This window comes from Cucumis sativus, chromosome 3 (assembly GCF_000004075.3).
Source record: "Cucumis sativus cultivar 9930 chromosome 3, Cucumber_9930_V3, whole genome shotgun sequence".
Lineage (NCBI taxonomy): Eukaryota > Viridiplantae > Streptophyta > Magnoliopsida > Cucurbitales > Cucurbitaceae > Cucumis > Cucumis sativus.
In genome coordinates, this window is record NC_026657.2 from 7,994,947 (window position 1) to 8,014,263 (window position 19,317).

The following is a 19,317-nucleotide window of genomic DNA, read 5'->3' on the forward strand; positions in this document are numbered from 1 at the left end:
TTGCTATAAAGTTCTAAGAGTACCATTTTAATCAACAAGGCGCCTGTAGCTCAGTGGATAGAGCGTCTGTTTCCTAAGCAGAAAGTCGTAGGTTCGACCCCTACCTGGCGCGTTTTTTCTTTTTCCCTCCATTTTGTTTTATTCTTTTTTTTTCCCTCCATTTTGTTTTATTCTTTTTTTTTCCCTCCATTTTGTTTTATTCTTTTTTTTTTCCTTCATATTGTTTATGTTATATTTTTTTCCTTCATATTGTTTATGTTATATTTTCTTCCTTCATATTGTTTATGTTATATTTTCTTCCTTCATACTGTTTATGTTATATTTTTTTCCTTCATATTGTTTATGTTATATTTTTTTCCTTCATATTGTTTATATTATAAAAAGAACTATCCAACAACAAAACGCTAGAATGGAAGGTTTTGATATAACTAATGTAGCACTGCCAACCCAATTTGTAAATGAATTGATGACTTGTAACTCGTCCAAGTTTCTATTTAGAATTTTTATATTTTATAAACTATTTTTTTAGTACAATTTTGTATATTTTATAAATCATTTTAATTTCTTTTTGCTATTTAAATTTAAAATGTAACAAAAAAGACAATTAAATACTTTATTAAAATTTTATATGACCTTAAAAATCAAACTCCCGCCTCGAAAGGAACGCCGGTAGCCGGAATCCAATCGCCGCCGTGAAGAAACTCAGCCACCGTGAAAGGCCGCGCTTCCTCCGCGGAACGGAGGATGTGAAATCCCGGCCAATTTACCCTAAATCTCGTCGAAGAACCGTCGCCCCTGTTCTTAAACTCTGCATAAAACAGAGTCGAAATCGCAAAATCCCCTGTCCATTCTCCCCACCCTTTCGGATCAATCAACCCGTCCAGATCCGTCGCAATTACCACCGTTCTCGAAAACCGCTTCCAGGGCCGCCCGAGGTACGTCCTGTACTGAGCCTTTACGGGGGAAAATTCCGGTGCCGGCTGGACTCTGGAGTTGAGGATCGAAAATCCGGTGGCCTCTGCCGGATCGTCGCGGCCTTGGGCAGTGATCATGTTGGCTTGGTGAAGAATCGGCTGTCGGACGAAGATTTCGCAGTTCTGGAGGACGGCGGCCGAGTTGCCAAAGATGAAGTCGATGGTGCCATAGATTTTGCAGTCGCGGTAGAATTGGCGAAGGGAGTGGAGGAAGAGGGTGTCTTGATAGCCTTTTATTGCGCACCGGTATACGACGGCAAGGTCGGAATTGAGCCGTAGCGCCACCGCTTGTTGCTTTCCCGGTCCGGCGGTGTTCTCGAATGTTATGTCCCTCACCCAAAACCCGTCGCCGGAAACGCCTGCTCAGATACGGCAATTCTATCGAACATTTTATATTTCAAAAGCAAAAGAAAAATGAAAATTTTACGCATTTGTATTTTGTAAGGATATTTGTAGTTAAGGCTCACCGAATGTAGCTGAGTTATAAGTGGTGGCGCCGTCGGGTACATTGCGGCTACCAGTGACGATGGTTTTGTCTATGCCGTCGCCGACAAGCATGACGTTCTTCAACTGTATTCCAATTTCCACATTCTCCCTGTAAACTCCAGCTTTCACGTATATCACAATTCTCCCTCCTCGCCGTGTCCGTCCACTTCTCGCCAGAGCCGCCACCGCCCTGTTTATGGTTCTGTGGGTGCCGGATCCATCCTTCGCCACCACATAGTTCGCCTTCGACGTCGCCGGATTCCACGTTGCCAAGTTGGTTCCTCTGTTTTCCCTCCATTTCCGTTTCCCCAATCTTTTCCGTCCTGAATTCAAATTTTCATTTCTATTCGTGACATGAAGGTCTTTTGTGTCTTTTACTTTATTTTTCCCTTTATTTCTTCTATTTTGGTGTTCACTTTTTTAATGTTATTATTATTTTTTTTTCCATTTTGAATAATATGTACTCACCAAATCAAATATAAAAAAACAATCTTAATTTTGTTATATAGTATTTTGTTACGAACCAAAAAGTATAAACTAAATTTTTGCTTCAATGAAATTTTAGGATTTTCTAACCATTAAATATACACATACATGAAACCATTAACTTATAACAAAAACAAACAAGTTGGAATATGGAATGGTACTGATTGCAACGTGTGGGTAGCAAGTGCTCACCGTTCCGCTTCTCCACGGCAGCAATCTTATCGTATAAATGCAGAGCTCCAGTGAGCATCACCGTCAAGTTATTCCCATCCACCGCCGCCACATCGTGGACCTCTTCCAACCCATCCAAACAACTCCGATGGTTAGCCATGGCGGCGCTGACCCACATCCGACCATCTTCCGCCCTATACTTATTCTCTCCAACCAACATCCCCGCGAGCCGCCACTCGGCCTCCTCATAGAGCGTAGCGCAATCACGAAGCGCGGCCTGCAGATTCCAATCTCCAAACTGACGTCGTTTTAAATTACCAATTTCGGTTATGGCTTCCCTAACCCCGGTCTGCGCCAACCGAACCGAGTCCAGCGCAGGCAACGAAAAATTAGAAGAAGCCACAAAGGGTAGGAAGAGGAGAAGGAGAAATGTAGTGAAGGGGAAGGGCATTTTGGTCATTTAGATAATGGGAAATAAGAGAAGTTTTGTAACTTAAATTGATTGATAAATGTAATCATAAATAAATAGGTGGGTGTGGAGAGAGATAAGGTGGGTGTGGAGAGAGATAAGGTGGGTGTGGAGAAACACCTGGAATGTGGGTGTGACCAAGTGTCAGTGGGTGGGAAGAGATTTTTTCTTTTTTGTTAACATGTATATAATGTATGTAAACTCTTCATGCATTTCCATGTTACAAAGTCACACCCTAAGTCAATAGTAATTTTATTTTATTTTATGAAGGTTGAATTGACCATTATGTATGATATGTGAGTATAGTGGTGCCTTTTTCTTCAATGTTAAAAGAAAGTTTTGATAAAGTATTTTCAAACCATGGGCTTTGAACCATTTCAACTTACAATAACTAAAATAATCTTCAAATTCTTAGGAGACCCGTAGTTGAGATATATCTTTAAGAGTTTAATCTTTGGATGTTCATAACTTCCATATCGAGGATTTTCCATCGTTGTTTTCATCTTAATCTCTCAACAAAAGCCTTATTTGGATCTGGGCCTAGGTGTCATTTCGATCCATAAAATAGACTCGAACTGATCAAAAACTAGGCTTGGACCCTGGCCTTCCTTATTTGGGCTTGGACCCTCTTGGTTAAAAGTAATTATTTTTCAATTTTAGATGTTTTAAATATTAAGAAAATGAAAAAAAAAAAATGATGTTTGAGGCGTTCCTTTTCTTCTATGGAAAGTGATGTTATTATTTTCATTTTTTAAAGTTCATGGGTAGAGAGATTTAAATTCATTAAATTTATTTATTTATATAGATGTTATAGATGTGAGTTGAACTAAGCTCTTGTTGATATTTATTTATTTATATAGATGTCAGTTGAACTAAACTCTTGTTGATAGTGATGTTAGTTAATTAAAAGGGAAATTGCAATTGAGGACCATTTTATGAATAATAATTTAGGGTATAGCAACATTTTAAAAAAATTGCAAACATAACATAACTATCACTGATAGACTTCGTATGGTTTATCACTGATAAACTTCGTATGGTTTATCACTGATAGACTTCGTATGGTCTATCACTGATAGACTAATATTTGCAACATGGTATATCGATGATAGAATTTGACATTTTTTGCTATATTTGCAAATTTGTTAAAATGTTGTTGTGTACTTAATTATTTTGAATCTAATTGCTAAATTTGCAACTATCTTTTAACTATAAAAATTGATGATAAAATCCTTTTTAATATAAACAACTTCACCCAAAACACTTATTACTTAAAACATTTGAAAACAAAACACTCAAAACATACAATGAAGAAAAAAGCATGAAAATGTGAAAAGAAACAACTATGGAAAAAGTGATTTAAGAAAGTACAAGAGAAAGCATTTGGTTTGAAAGAAACCATCTTTCAATTCTCACACACATAGTTTCAAATATAACAAATGAATCAAAGAGTAAAAGAAAAAAAGACAAAAACAAGAATGTAGAAATAGGATTTGATTGTGTGCATTTACAGTAGCGTGTTACTGTTACAACAAACACATAAATGCGCCACGTGCTAATTGTAGGTCAAAGTCAAAGTTTTGGACGGTTGTTGATCTACCACCATCCCCGTCGGTGAAAATCCATCGGTTTTGGCCCTAAAACTGCAATGCCGTGTTAGGAGGTACCTTAATAAGCCATGTGGATAAGGACGATGACGGTACTTTCATTCTCTTTATTTTTATTTTCTCAAAAATATGGTAAACAATAAACAAAATAATTATGAAATAGAAAAAGTGTATTAAATGATAGTAAAATTTAGAAAACAAATACATCATAATTTTTTTTTCATATTACAAATTTGACAAATACGACGATAATTATATTAGATGGTTCTTTTATTAAATTTACTATTTCTATAAATTTATTTAAAAATATAAGTGACATGAAATATATTCACAATTTTCTTTTCTACTTTTGTCATCTCTCTTACAAAATAAAGTAAAAATTACCTGATATGCTTATTAATGACATTGATAGACAGTATTAGAAGTTTATCAATATTTATTATTGCTATACTCTAAAAATTTGCTATATTTTATAAATATATTGGTTTATTTTTTCTACAGTTAAAATATTATATTTTTATCGTTATTTATAATAAATAAATAATTTTTTATTTTTAATTATAAATTTTATCCATAAATGTTAATATTTGGGACAATTATTATACTTAGATAATAAATAACTTGGTTAAATTGATTTCATCATTAATAGTATTGTTTTTAAAATTTTTATTGGGGATTATTGCTTGAATTTTGTAAATAAATTATTTTAAACGTTTAATTTTTTAAAAATATTTATAAATATAGCAAAATATTATTATCTATTTGTGATATATAAATCACCATAATTTGTCGTTTTTGCTAAAAAAAATAGTTAAAATTATTTGATATTAAAGTTTGAAGTATTTGTATTATTAGTCAAAGAAAAAAGAAAACTACATTTTAAGAGTAAGTATGAAATAAATAGGATTGAAATTTGGAGTAGAAACAAAGAGACTAATGAATGATGAAAGGAGATGACACATCATGCCTTCTAAAACTATCTTACTTCGGATTTGACATTTGAAAATTGAAAGAAAAATTAAATAAAATGTAAACCCTAAACCCCCCACCATGCAATATGAATATAATAATTTCAATTGAGCAAAGGATAAAATCATATAAATAAATAGAGATAACAAAATTATTTTTTCTTTCACGAAAAATCCACCGCTATATTTATTGCGTATGAAAGTTTGTATACCATTATTTTGCTTGTGTAGTAATCATTTGTCCTTATGGACATATATGGAGAGTAAAATAAATTAAAACTATTTATAAAATATAACCAAAAAAAATCTTATTTTTATTTATTTTTAAATAATTTAAATTAAAAAACATCAAATTTTATAAAATATTTACAACAAATAATAAATTCTATTAGTGATAGTCATTAATATATTAAATGATAAAAGACTATCAATGATAAAATCAAAAATTTTACTATAACTTATAAATGTTTTAATTATTTTGCTATTTTTAAAAATGTTTCGAAAAACTTTTTTTTTAAATCTATTTGGTTCATGAACTTTTAAAAATGATATTTCTAATCTTCACGTTTATAATGATAGACTCATTTGATACTCGAGTTTTAAACTATAAGTTTATAAGGTCTTGATAGTATATGTTTGATTTTTAAAAAGTAATTATATGATATTTATAATTTTAAAAATAGTTTTAGAGAATATATAACTTTTTAAAATAAAAATATAAAATTATTTGAGAGACCTTTTAAACCTGTTTTTAGAAGCTCAAACACAAAAATAATGTATATTCTAAAAGCTTGAAACCAAATAAGTCTATTTTTATAAACATGTAGAGACTTATAAACATGTAGACTAAAAAAGTTAATTTTTAAACTCAGTGACCAAACACACGTATTCACCAAAACCTTGAGACTAAAAAACCAAATTTCCTTATTTTGAACAATAAAACGTTTGAAAATTATTTTAAATATAGCAAAATATCACCATCTATTAGTGTTAAATCAAAATAGATTACGTGTCTGTCATAATATACATAGTAATTTATTTTTGTCTGTATATTGTGACTTATTGTAGATAAACGTTGATATATTGCTATATTTTATAAATATTTTGATTTAGTTTTCTATATTTAAAAAAAGTTATGGTTGTAAAACCCAAAATTGTTCCAATCATAATCAAAAGTTAGGCATCAAAGTTAGATACTAATCCTACTTTGAATAATCTAAAAATTAGGACAATGGAAATGCATGATATTAGTCCAATTGACCATTTGAAATTATAGGATATAATTTGACCTACTAAGCTAAGTACACCAACAAAAGTTAGACTAATCTTCTCTATTCTTTTAAAAGGTTAGAAAGTATTAAAATTAGATTAACTCAACGTTAGGAACAATATCACGTATCTTTTATTACAATAATATATTGTTGGACTAAAAGAAGTATAATCAGAAAGTAATCATTTTTTGTCGATTGTACTCCTAAATTGTGAGTTGTATAAATTAAACTTTCAAACCAATTGTTGTATAAAATTAAAATCTTAGTCTTTTTTTGTATCGTTTTACACGCTCGTTCATACTTCATATAGAAAAGAAGTAGGTATGAAATTCATACTTATCTCAATTGAATTCACATGTTGTCTTACTTGAATCCTCTTGCACAATTTATTAAGATCGTCTTTTTTAAAACAATTCAATGCATCAATTGTTATACATTGATAAACTCATTCAAACTTCATATCGACAAATAACTAAAATGGATGTATTGATAGTTCTAAAAAGGAACCACAATTAATCGAGAGTTGGATTTAAATTGATTTGTTTATGAAGATTTAATGTTTTAATTAATACTAAAATTAAGGTTTTCGTTTATAAAAAAATATAAAAATTAACAAACTATTTATACCTGATACAAATTACACTTGATTTTTATACAAATATAACATACAAGAGAGTGTACACTCTTTCAAAAATTCACTTTTTTTTAATACAACTTTGAAAACGATCAAATCTCTCATCTTTATAATAAAATATTATATAAATTAAAATCAAATTAGCTAAACTTACTCTAACAAAAGTTTAGATAGTTCGTCATTTAATTTAAACGAAAAAAAAGTTATAAGGTATAAATTGATATTCGTTTCCTAAACTTTATCGATATTATTGAAGTTTTTTAGTTGGCTGTGAATTTGCGTTACGACAATTAGGCGGTGTCGTTCCAGAAATACAAGTCAAAGAAAACGAAGAACATTGCGAAAATTAGTTGTGACGTAACAGTGCCAACGACAAGTCGTAAAGTTAGTATGGTTAGGCTGGAGGGTAAAAAAGTACTTTAGAACGGCCCCACGCATAAAGGCAAAAAGCCCCAAGAAATTATTATTATTATCATTATTATTACTTTTAAATTTCCAGACAATTAGCAATTTTCAGTATTTATTTATTTTCAAAGAATTTTGAGTATTTATTACAAATAAATTACATTTTTAAGTGCTTTCTTTAATACCAGTATTTATAATTTATTTTTCAAACTTTATGGTTTAAAATATATTTTTTTTATTTTAGCAAAGACCACCTATATATTTATGTTTCTTTCTAATATATATACGAAGAAAAATAATTAAATGAATGAACAATAAACAGTTTTTTAATTGATATTTTGATTTTTTAAAAAATAACAAATTAAAGCTTACAGTTGGAAGTATTAATGTGTCAAGTTAAACCTTAAACTAAAAGTTATATCAAATTAACTCTAAACTTTTATAAGTGTATCAATCTAAACCTTTAAGTTTCATAACATTTGATCGATTTAAATCGTTCAATTATAAAAGATAACACGAAAAATTATAAGAATAAACAAAAAGAAAAATAATTGTTTTAGTATTAAATCTTATATAAAAAGTAGATAAATATGTTAATTAATTGGTCGTTAATGAAAGCCTAACTAATTTGAGTTTAAAAGGATATAACTATATGAAATATAATTATTAAACATAGTGAATAAGGTTTATATTTTTCAAATCAAACGAAGGGATAAGAAGTGTTATTAAATGATATTGAAGCCTTTGATAAAGTGGTAGACAACCTAAAGTCACATGTTATTTAAGATAGAGACTAACTAACTATATATGTTTCCACATATAAATATCATTCATTTAACAATAATTCATATTAATTATTCCTTAAATATACATCACTCATATCACTTATCAAAGATGTGACTATTTCATTTTATCTCGTTTAATCCCATTATCTTTCAGTCAAAACGAATTTGATGCCTATTAGAATCAGTATGATATGACATATATAATAGTCATCTAACACGAGGTTGCATGACATAATATAATATCGTCACAGGGATTGAAAGATAGCGACATTCGTTTACGCATTTGGTTTTTGCTAAACAAAATAAGAAGGGAAAAAAAGTGACAATTTAAACTATCACATTATTTTAGTTTATGTACTTTAGGTTATGTTATTCTATTTGTTGTCGTTTTTGTACATTCTGTTTAATAATAGTCAACATATTGAATTAATCTTCATTTAGTCACTTAAAATTAATTTTTATAAACAAAAGATCGGTTAAGTGATAATAACAATCATTTTTATGTAATAAAATACCGTATGTGTGAGAATACGTCGTATTCACAATTTATATCAATAATGTTAATGGTATCAAAACCATAATTAAAAGTTCGAAAGTAAAAGGAATGATATGGAACGAAATTCTAACCTAAATCGTACGACCAAATTTTTATTTTTAGATCATGATGCAATACATTTTTTTCGATATATAATTAGTTTGGTTTTTTACTACAATAAAAAATGGAAGATGCAAATAGATGTTATATGTTAGCTTAGCTAAATTTATAAACCAAGCAATTTGAATAAAGTAAAAGTACAAAAGAAAAAAAAATTTGAATAAACTAAAATTTAGTTTGAAGCATAAATAATTTAAAATATTTGTATTTCATAAATTTCACATTAAAAAATAGAATTTAAAAACATATATTTTTACTTCTTAATTAACTTTTCAATCACATTTTCTCAAAATAAAACATAATCAAATTTGAATGTTTCACTATCAATCAATTATAAATAAATAAAAATACTAATGGCAATAAATTTATGATGAGAAATGTGAGAGAATTAATAGACTATAATATATATCCCATCTATAAAAGAGACATCCACAATCAGATTTCTTATTTAGAATTGATTGACAAACACACTACAAAAAAGAGATGTGTATATATAATTTCCATCAACTTTTACAAATACTTCATTACCATTTAAATATCAATTGGACCACAGCTTGTCCAACTTTCACAATTTGCGTTCATGTTCTAAAAAATAGGTAGAATATTCTAACACAGTCGAAATGATCATTCTCTATTCGTAAATCAAACTATGTCAATAAAAATGCATAACACAACTACACGAGTAAACAACTATCAATTTATAAATTACAATTTAAACATGGCTTAAAACAAAAGTGGATAAAAGATAAGGAGGAGACAAATAACATATGGTTTGGTATTATGTAATTTTCATTGATTTTTTTTGTTTAATTTTTCTAAAAAATGGTCCATTGTATATAGCAACTTTAATTTTTATCAAGTAGGCTTGAATAATTGTGTGCTATATATATAAATCAAATAATTAATGAGCTAACTACATCTTTAGAGATCACATGTATTAGTTTATCCTAATTCACACCGTTGAAATCCATTAATTAATATGTCATGTGGGTGTGTTTCTCTCTATTTTATTTTAATTAATAAATAAACATGTAAACTAAATTAATTTTAATACCTATTTTTCTTCTTCTTTTTCTTATAAATGGGTCCATTTCTATAGTAAAAATCATGTGTATATTTGTAATAATGGATTTTTTATATTTAAACTTCTTTTTATAGTCACACACATATTTTTAATTACATATATTTAAATATTGTACTTAAAATAGGGATGATTTTACTTTCTTGTTTATTCTTTTTATAGTCACACACATATTTCAAACGAGTTGGTCTGTCTTCATTGTAAATTTTCTTTCTAATAAATATGGTCTCCAACGGTGTGCACTGCAAAATCCACAACAATCAGTTCTCTCTCATACATAGATCTTTGCTCAATCTCTAGCACATAGAGTTTTACTAAAGTAAGCTATGGTCTTTTTGTTTGAATTAAAATAACGATTTTGGTTCTTATACTTTGAGGTTTTTTCAATTTTATTTCACAAACTTATGTAGTTGTTGAATTTTATTTTTGGCACTTTCAATAAATCTTAAATTTGGTTTCAACAATTTTTAAAATCGTTATTTCTAATTTTAATATATTTACTAAAATTTTTAAAAACACATACATATATTTGTTTATTATTTACTATTTAACAAATATCGGTGGAAATTTACTTTTATAGGCTAAAATTGTAAGCTTCTAAAATAATAACAAATTAAGTTTGTTATGATATATTGAAATTTGTAAGGTTTTAAGTAGATTGATAATTTAATATATAAATCCAACATTTAGATCAATACATCAAATTATTTATATTTAATAAATTAGTCAAACTAATTAGGACGTTAGTTTTATTTAATGAAGATTAATTTGAATTTGAATTTAAAAATTTGTTGGTTGTTGGAGAGAGTCAAATTGTTTTGCAAGAAGAAAGACGAAAGCTCTTTGAATTTGTTTGTGTTTAGGTGTTGAATATATTCCCTCATCGTATTTTCTTAATTATTACACTAATTTTCTTTGCCAAAACCCAATATAAAAATTCAATCTCCAATTTCATCATCTTTCAATTCTGTTTAGTTGGGGAAGTCAAGTAATAATTATAATTTCTTTGACTTTTAACAAATAAGGAAAATATAATAATTGAAAATAAAAATAGTATTCCAAATCAATTTATTTAGATATATATGATCTTTAGATATATATATATATCAAACTCATATAATGATAACAGATAAACACTTTTTAAAATTGAAAGCTAGGATGTGAAATTTAAGCTCGTTGTTAATTAGGGTATCATTTATGTAACTATAAAGCGTTTTGATTAATCATTTGATTTTTTGAAAAATATGTTCTTTTCTAGAACTTGTTTATTTCGTTTTTCGTTCGACGATAATAAATAACTATCTAGTTTTTTTTTTAAATTTATATTTTTTTTCTGTAGTTTATATATATATATTTTTACTTTAAGCATTTCAATTTCTATCCGTTTTCTAAAATAAGAACGAGTTTTTTTAAAACTATATTTTTTAGTTTTCAGAAGAGAAACCATGCATGCAAGTGATGTTTATGCTTGATTTTTAAAAACAAAAAATCATAAACGAACACATCTTTGATTTTTGAAAAAATAACTTTTGAAACACTACTTTCATCTATTGATTTCTTTAAAATTTGGAAACTAAAAAAACAAAGTTTAACTAAAAATTTAAGTGTTTAGTCAATTAGATTAATACGGATAATAAAACTTTGGGTGAAATAAAAAAAATACATAGATACAATTAAAAAAACAAAAATTAAATTGTTTATGAAAATAAAACTTAGATTAAAATTTAGAGAAATCATTACTTTTATTATTCTTAATTTACTCGATTGAGATTCGTATATGGTTGTGATCACATCATAGGTTATATTTATATGTGATGAATGTACCATTGTCTCTTACATACTATATCGTCTCGACATCACCCACTTACAACCAAATCTGCATAAAATTAATATATGTGAATAAGTATTAATATATGTATATATTATTTTTTAGATCGTATTATTATGTGGTGAAGTGCACGACTAATAAAATCAATAATGTATTGATACACAACATAATTTAATTAGTTAATAAAAATCATATTATAACAATGATCAATAACTTCCCCCTCATACTTTCCATTATTATTCCCTTCAAAGCTTGCAAATTGTTGTGGAAATGGCAACCACATGTTCCCATCTATATATGTAAAACAAAAATAAATAGATTCATTCGTATGTATCACATTTTCCAACATTAGTTCAATTTATATATATGTTTGCTTAACTCGAATCAAAAGAAAAACAAGTAGCACGTATTTATCAACATTAAATCATTGTTTTTCTCAATTCAAAGAGCTATGCTATAAGTTTATTAAATCAAAAGTAACATCTATATGCCCGTTAGAAATCAAATCAATATCGAAAACCCTAAACAAATTAAGGCCGTTTTTTTGGATTTGAATAATTAATTTGCATCCCCTAGTATTTCTAATAGTAATAAAAGTCTCTTAATTTTCCTATGGATCTATATCTATAAAACCTACCCCAAAGCAGCCTTTATTCTTTTTCTTCTTCTTTAGTAAACCTTCACCAGCTAAGGAAAGTGAAGTTCTTTAAAATCTGCCAAACAAAAACCATGGCTTCTCTCTCTCTTCTTCCATGGTTGAATAATATTCTTCTTATCAAAATGTTTAGTTATTATATAAATATTAATTGGGTTGGGACACTTGGGTTTGATTTTTTTATATTCTTATACTAATATTATATTTCAATTCCTATATTTTCTAATATTTTGGATAAAAGAAAAGTATTTTTTTAAAAATTTCTGGTATATAATAAAATTTATCTTAAAAATGGTATATATTATTATTTTATAATTTTCTTATTATAAAACTAGAAAAAAATTATTGGGGATAATAATTGATAGTTTTTATATATTTCTTATTTGGTTAAAAAAAAGTCATTGCCATTGACTTACAATACATATCCTATATAACACGTCATGAAGACAGCAATTTCCATGCATGCAAAACACGATATATTAATTCAATTAGAATACCAAAGCTTAAAACTTACAAATATTTAAAACAATATTATCAAATAATCTTCTAATATAAAATAATTAGTAATAATAATAATAATAGCCAAATATATTAAAACTATTTATAAAATATAATAAAATTAATTTTTTAAAATAATTTTTTTTGGTGTTCATAATAATGTATATTTTTTTCATATCAATCGAATATTATACATTAATAATATTTTCTCATTTTTATGTCGTTTTTTCAAATATATTTATATACATATATGACCATAATTAAAAATCAAAATGATAATACTTATCCACTTTGCATATTTATATACATTATCTTAATTTTAAAATTATCGACACTTTCACACGTTCCTATAAAATTTAAGATTACTATAAAAGTTAAATTGCTATAAAAGTGAATCAAGTTTTCATTATATCACATAGAAAAATTAATAAAAATGTCTAGAAATATTAAGTTGTGAACCTAATATACATAAACAATCAAATTAAAAGACAAACCTTTAATTCAAATATTCTTTAAGATTTTATTATTTATGATATTGTTTTTCATAAATATTCAATTACATATATCCTAGCTATTTCATAAACTTAAAACCCTCAAATTTGAGTTTGACCAGAATTATACTGAAATTCCATTGGGCTTTAATTTTTTTTATAGTGTATTTAAAAGAAAAACGTATTTTGCAATAATTGAAGTAAATGAATTATATATAAAGGAAGTAAGCAAGTTGAAAGCAAATTTATTTAAAGTCTCAAACCACAGGCTACTGATCAGAATGTCAAATCATAAGGGTCCATTTGATATGGATATTATTAAACCAAATTAGTCTTCTTCTTTTCTTTTCTTTTTTAGCAAAACTTTAAAATTAGAAAAAAGTTTCAATTTTCTTTTTGCTATATTTGAAAATGCTTTTTACTACCTAAGCATTTATTTATATATGAATAAAAATAAATTAAATCAAGTCATTTTAATTATATTACTAACGTAAGAATATTTGAATATATGTATAATTTTGTTGATCAACAACTCGACAGTGGATATTATTATGAGTTACGTGCGTAGGGTATAGTAATTGGATTATTATTAATAAACATCACCATAATTTGTTGTTTTCAACTAATTGTTTTTAAATTTGTATTCCAAAATTTGAAAGTGAGGGTAAGATAATAATAATATCATGTCTTAATTTTTCAAAATGACCAATAAATTAAATTATAAACTATATATTCACTAAAAATAATTTAACAAAAACTTTATTTGCTTTGCAACAAACAAACAAATAGATAAATAAAACACATTACTTTCAATATATATCATATGTCAATACTACCACGACACATCCATATATACAAAGATCAGCAAGAATCAAAGTCAAAGTGAAAAATAATTTATAAGAAAAACAAATGATAATGATAATGATAATAATAACAAAATTAATTATTTAATTTTGAGGTTTAATTAAGATGGAAAATTTAAAAGAGTTATTAACTTAGACTATATTTTTTCATCTATAAAAAGGAACTCCAAAGGATTCACAAAAATCTCACAACTAAGTAAACCGAGAAAATGGCAAGACACACGATCGTGTTTTTCGTTGTTCTTATTGTTCTTATTTTTCCGTCAGACATTTTATGTTATTCGGAAAAAGAAATAAAAAATTGGTGTAGCCAAACACCATATCCAGCACCATGTGAAGAATTTCTCAAAACCAAAGCTACTACAAAGAAAACTCCAATAACCACAAAATCCCATTTCTTTGAAATCTTAGTCGAAACGGCACTAGAGCGTGCCGTTTCAGCCCATAAAAATGCTCTTTCTCTCGGCCCAAAATGCCGAAATTCCAAAGAAAAAACTGCATGGACCGATTGCGTTGACCTCTACGACCAAATCATAACCCGACTCAACCGAACCTCTGCCCGCTGCTCACCAGCCGACGCTCAAACCTGGCTCAGCGCCGCTCTCACCGCCCTCGAAACCTGCCGGACAGGGTTCGAAGAACTCGGCCTTTCGGCTTTCGGCTACCCATTGACGGCTAATAATGTTTCCAAGCTGATTAGTGATGGGTTGTCGGTGAATAAACCCGCATCACCGGAGGGGTATGAGCCGACGACCATGACTGATGGGTTTCCCACGTGGGTTAGTCCTGGTAACCGTAAATTGCTGCAATCTGAGTCTCCGAAGGCGGACGTAGTGGTGGCGCAAGATGGGTCGGGGAATTTTAAGACGGTGAAGGATGCTATCTCCGCCGCAAAGGGCGGCGGGAGATTTGTGATATATATAAAGTCGGGGGTTTATAATGAGAATTTGGATATTAAGGCTAAGAATGTTATGATGGTCGGCGACGGAATCGGAAAAACTATCATTACCGGCAGTAGAAGTGTCGGCGGAGGTTCCACCACGTTCAGATCCGCTACCGTTGGTAAGCCCTCTCTCTTTTTCTCTTTAAAACTTTCTTTTTCCTTCAAACTTTTCATTTTTTATTTTCATAAAGTTATTAATTTAAATGGGCCCTTCCAAATATGAGCTCTACATATTACAAATTAGAGAATTTAAGTTAAGATTTAAAAAGCTTTAATTAATATTTGAACTTTAATATGATAACATTAAATAGTGGATAATGGTTGATGTGTGTTGCTAAACCTATTCTTTTTTCGAAAGATGAAAAGTAAAATTCACGAATTCTATTTAACCATATAGATTAGTGGAACAACGAGTTGTTTTTGTCAAAATAGAAGTTTGTAGGAGTAGAAAAGTGAAAAAAGGATATTTTTTTAACTCTATAGTTAACTATCAAAATTTTAACATTAATCAATAAGAATTAGCTAAGACTTATGAAAGACATAAAATTTAACTTCAAATCAAACATTAATTTTTTAAATAATCTACTTTGGCAACTTCCCCTTAATTAAATAGGATTAGAGTGATAATACGAGGTCTTGAAATTTATTATAAACTTAGTTGTTGTCATTGTATTTATTATAAACTTGCTTGTAGTGCATGGCGCTACCATCATCTCATATGTCACGATGTGTCGGGAAAGTCATTGATTTAGGGAAGATAAAAACACAATAATATTAAATTTTATGTAATATATTATTGGATTTTAAAAAAATCAAAATAACATTAGAAAAAGGTTAAATGTACCTAATACATATGATAATGTCATGTAAGTTGACTTTATATATAAACTAATCTATGGATGAAAATTCACAATGTCACATTATGAATTTTTAGTTTCAATTTAATATTAATCGGCGACCAATAGGAAATCAACAAACCTACTTTGAGTAAATTAGTAAATTTTGCTGACTGATTTAATTGCTAATAGTAATTAATATAGTTTTGAATTGTTCTTCATTGCCAAACCCTATAATTCTATGTTTTATAACTTTCTTGAGAATTTATTCATTTCTATTGGTTGTAATTAATTTTGGGGTTGAATTATATGCACTTAAGTGACTTTTATTTCAATATATTTAGAAGTGTGAATCGTATGACCCTCTGTTTAATTAATTATAGTTGTAGTAATTAAAAATTGACGTGTGAAATAATTATACGGTAGTTTTAGTTTAAATTTTTAAGAAACCCTACAAAGTTATAGCTACAATTAGAGTAATACTTTTTAAGGTTTATATTTAATTCGGTTTCTAATTGAACTTCAAAAAGTGACTATTTTGGTCCTTTTCTTTTCATTTTCTTAGTACAAGTGGAGAACGAAAGATTTGAACCTAATTAAAATCCTTTGGATTTGAGTACATACTTGTGACATTTTAACTAAACTTTTAATGAACTTTTTGTTTTCATTTTTAAGGGATCAAAATTGTTACTTTCTTGAAATGAAAGAATCAAATATATATAAAAATGTATAGAAATGTATGAAAATGTATAGAAATGAAAATGCACATTTTTAAAATATAAAGACCAGGAGAATAGGGTTAAAAGTACAGAGATCATGAAAATTAGTAATATGATATCATTTTAAAGATCAAATAAACACAATATTATTGGTTAGGAAAGGTATATAAATAATTGAATTTAACTTGAGCATAAAGCTATCAAATTGGAATAATTTGGAGGGATCTATTTGGCATTAAAATCATTTTTATAACAAAGTTGATATAATTTGTTGTTACTCAAAATAATTGGATAAGGTCTTGGAAAAACAAGGTATAATTTATAGTAAAAAGGGAAAGAATAATTAATATAAAAAGTGAACCCACAATGTGTTTCCTAATTATATATATGGGTTAGAATTTGTAGAAAAATAATAGAAAGAGAAATAGAAATATTTGATGTGGCATTTTGTTTGAATTATTGAAGTGGAAATGATATCTATAGGGCCATATTTTGATTTAGGGTTTAATGTGGGATGTTAGAGAAAATTATACATATATATATATATTATATGATATGACAAAAAGATCAAGTAGCTTGGTTGGTTGGTGTGTAATTTAATGGGACCAAAAGTTTCTAATTATTTTACTATATATATATATGCACACACACTCATATATATTAAAAAGAAATAAAAGAAGGGGTAGCATAATAGATTCTATTAAAATTAGTTGAATTTAGCTTTATAAAGCAAGAAAGTGACATGTTTTGAATTCATTCATCACTATTCAACTTTTGTGATTTGTAGTTTTCATCCAAAAGAATATTTATGTTAATTACAATTTTCCATCTTTTTTATTTTAAAAAGGTATAATAACTAATTATATATATATATATATATATATATATATATATATATATATATATATATATATACTAGCTAAAATCATAAATATAAAATATTTTGTTATGAGTATATTGTATATAATTTAGAAATTTATAAAAAATATTTATATTTTATAGATAAACCAAATGTATTTTTTTTTTGAAATTTTTTATTTTTTTAAAAAATCCTATTAGTTTCTACTGATAAACATTTTAGCAATGCATTCATATATATAGTAATATAATCTGAAACTTTATTATATTTTTTATTATACTATATTTAAAAATGTTCTAAAATAATTAGATTTTGAATGCATATCTTATCTATCTACCTCATAGAAAAATTATTTAAAATCACTCTCAAATCAAACTCACACCCAATGTCAAACTTAATCATAGCTCAATGAATTAGAAAACAATAATTAACTTACAAATAAGCAATTCACATTCTCAAAATACTTTTTTAATAAATGATTTTTTTTTAATTTGTAATATATAAAAAAAAGAACTAAAACGTTGAAGTGTTTTGTTTGCAAAAATAGCTACAAAATAAACTATAAAATATATTGATGAATTAATTTTGATTGTGAATATTTGTAGGTTATTTAATTTAAAGCAAAATTGTCAAAAAAAAAATTAATGAGTCTTATTGTGTTAATTAACTAAATTGTGAACGTCGGTGAAATCACAGCCGTTGATGGAGACGGATTCATCGCCAGAGACATAACTTTCAGAAACACCGCCGGAGCAAAGAACCACCAAGCGGTAGCGCTCCGATCAGGTTCAGATCTCTCAGTCTTCTACCGTTGTGGCTTCGAAGGCTATCAAGACACTCTCTACGTTTACGCCGAACGCCAATTCTACAAACAATGCGACATTTACGGTACCGTCGATTTCATCTTCGGCAATGCCGCCGTCGTACTCCAAGATTGCAACATCATCGCCCGTGATCCTCCGAACAAAACCATCACCCTCACCGCCCAAGGCCGCTCCGATCCGAATCAGAACACCGGAATCTCCATCCACAATTGCCGAATCACATCCTCTGGCGGCCTCAGCGGCGTCAAGGCCTATTTAGGCCGCCCATGGAGGCAATATTCCCGGACGGTTGTTATGAAATCCTCGATCGGAGGATTCATAAGTCCGGCGGGGTGGATGCCGTGGAGCGGTAATTTTGCCCTAAATACGCTGTATTACGCCGAGTATATGAATACGGGGCCGGGAGCGTCGACGGCGAATCGGGTGAACTGGAAGGGTTATCATGTGATTACCAGTGCGTCGGAGGCTTCGAAGTTCACCGTGGGGAATTTCATCGCCGGTGGGTCTTGGTTGCCGAGTACGGGTGTGCCTTTCACTTCCGGTCTCTAATTTGGCGGTGTAATTTTGTATGTATTATTAAAAATATTAATGATCGTTTATTTTTTTTAATTATACTTTAATAAACAAGTTTATCATTAAGAAATTAGATTTTATTATATCTTTTAAAAAAATTGATTTTACTTTTCTTTTCGTCTCTCAATTCAAAATGGTTGGGTTTGACAAGAGAATTACCATTCAAGAGGGGTATTGTATTACAATTTACAATGTAAGTTTTTCAAATAAATGAAATATGATTTGTTTGAGTAATT

The 19,317-nt window shown here is 28.1% G+C and overlaps 2 protein-coding genes and 1 non-coding gene across 3 annotated transcripts; 2 read left to right on the forward strand and 1 right to left on the reverse strand.

Moving 5' to 3' along the window:
* Positions 1-39: 39 nt before the first annotated feature.
* On the forward strand, positions 40-112 carry TRNAR-CCU. The gene has a single exon. It is a non-coding gene; the product is annotated as a tRNA-Arg (tRNA).
* Positions 113-580: 468 nt separating this feature from the next.
* LOC101217635 (probable pectinesterase/pectinesterase inhibitor 36) lies at positions 581-2,569 on the reverse strand. Its single transcript, XM_004134301.3, has 3 exons — positions 2,139-2,569; positions 1,442-1,783; positions 581-1,333 (listed from the first exon to the last, which is right to left on the reverse strand). The coding sequence occupies exons 1-3, from the start codon at positions 2,566-2,568 to the stop codon at positions 642-644; spliced, it is 1,464 nt and encodes a 487-aa protein (XP_004134349.3). The 5' UTR covers position 2,569; the 3' UTR covers positions 581-641.
* An 11,906-nt stretch (positions 2,570-14,475) lies between these two features.
* LOC101217552 (pectinesterase 2) lies at positions 14,476-19,315 on the forward strand. Its single transcript, XM_004133881.3, has 2 exons — positions 14,476-15,389; positions 18,381-19,315. Exons 1-2 carry the CDS (start codon positions 14,537-14,539, stop codon positions 19,055-19,057), a joined length of 1,530 nt encoding a protein of 509 aa, XP_004133929.1. The 5' UTR covers positions 14,476-14,536; the 3' UTR covers positions 19,058-19,315.
* Positions 19,316-19,317: the final 2 nt, after the last annotated feature.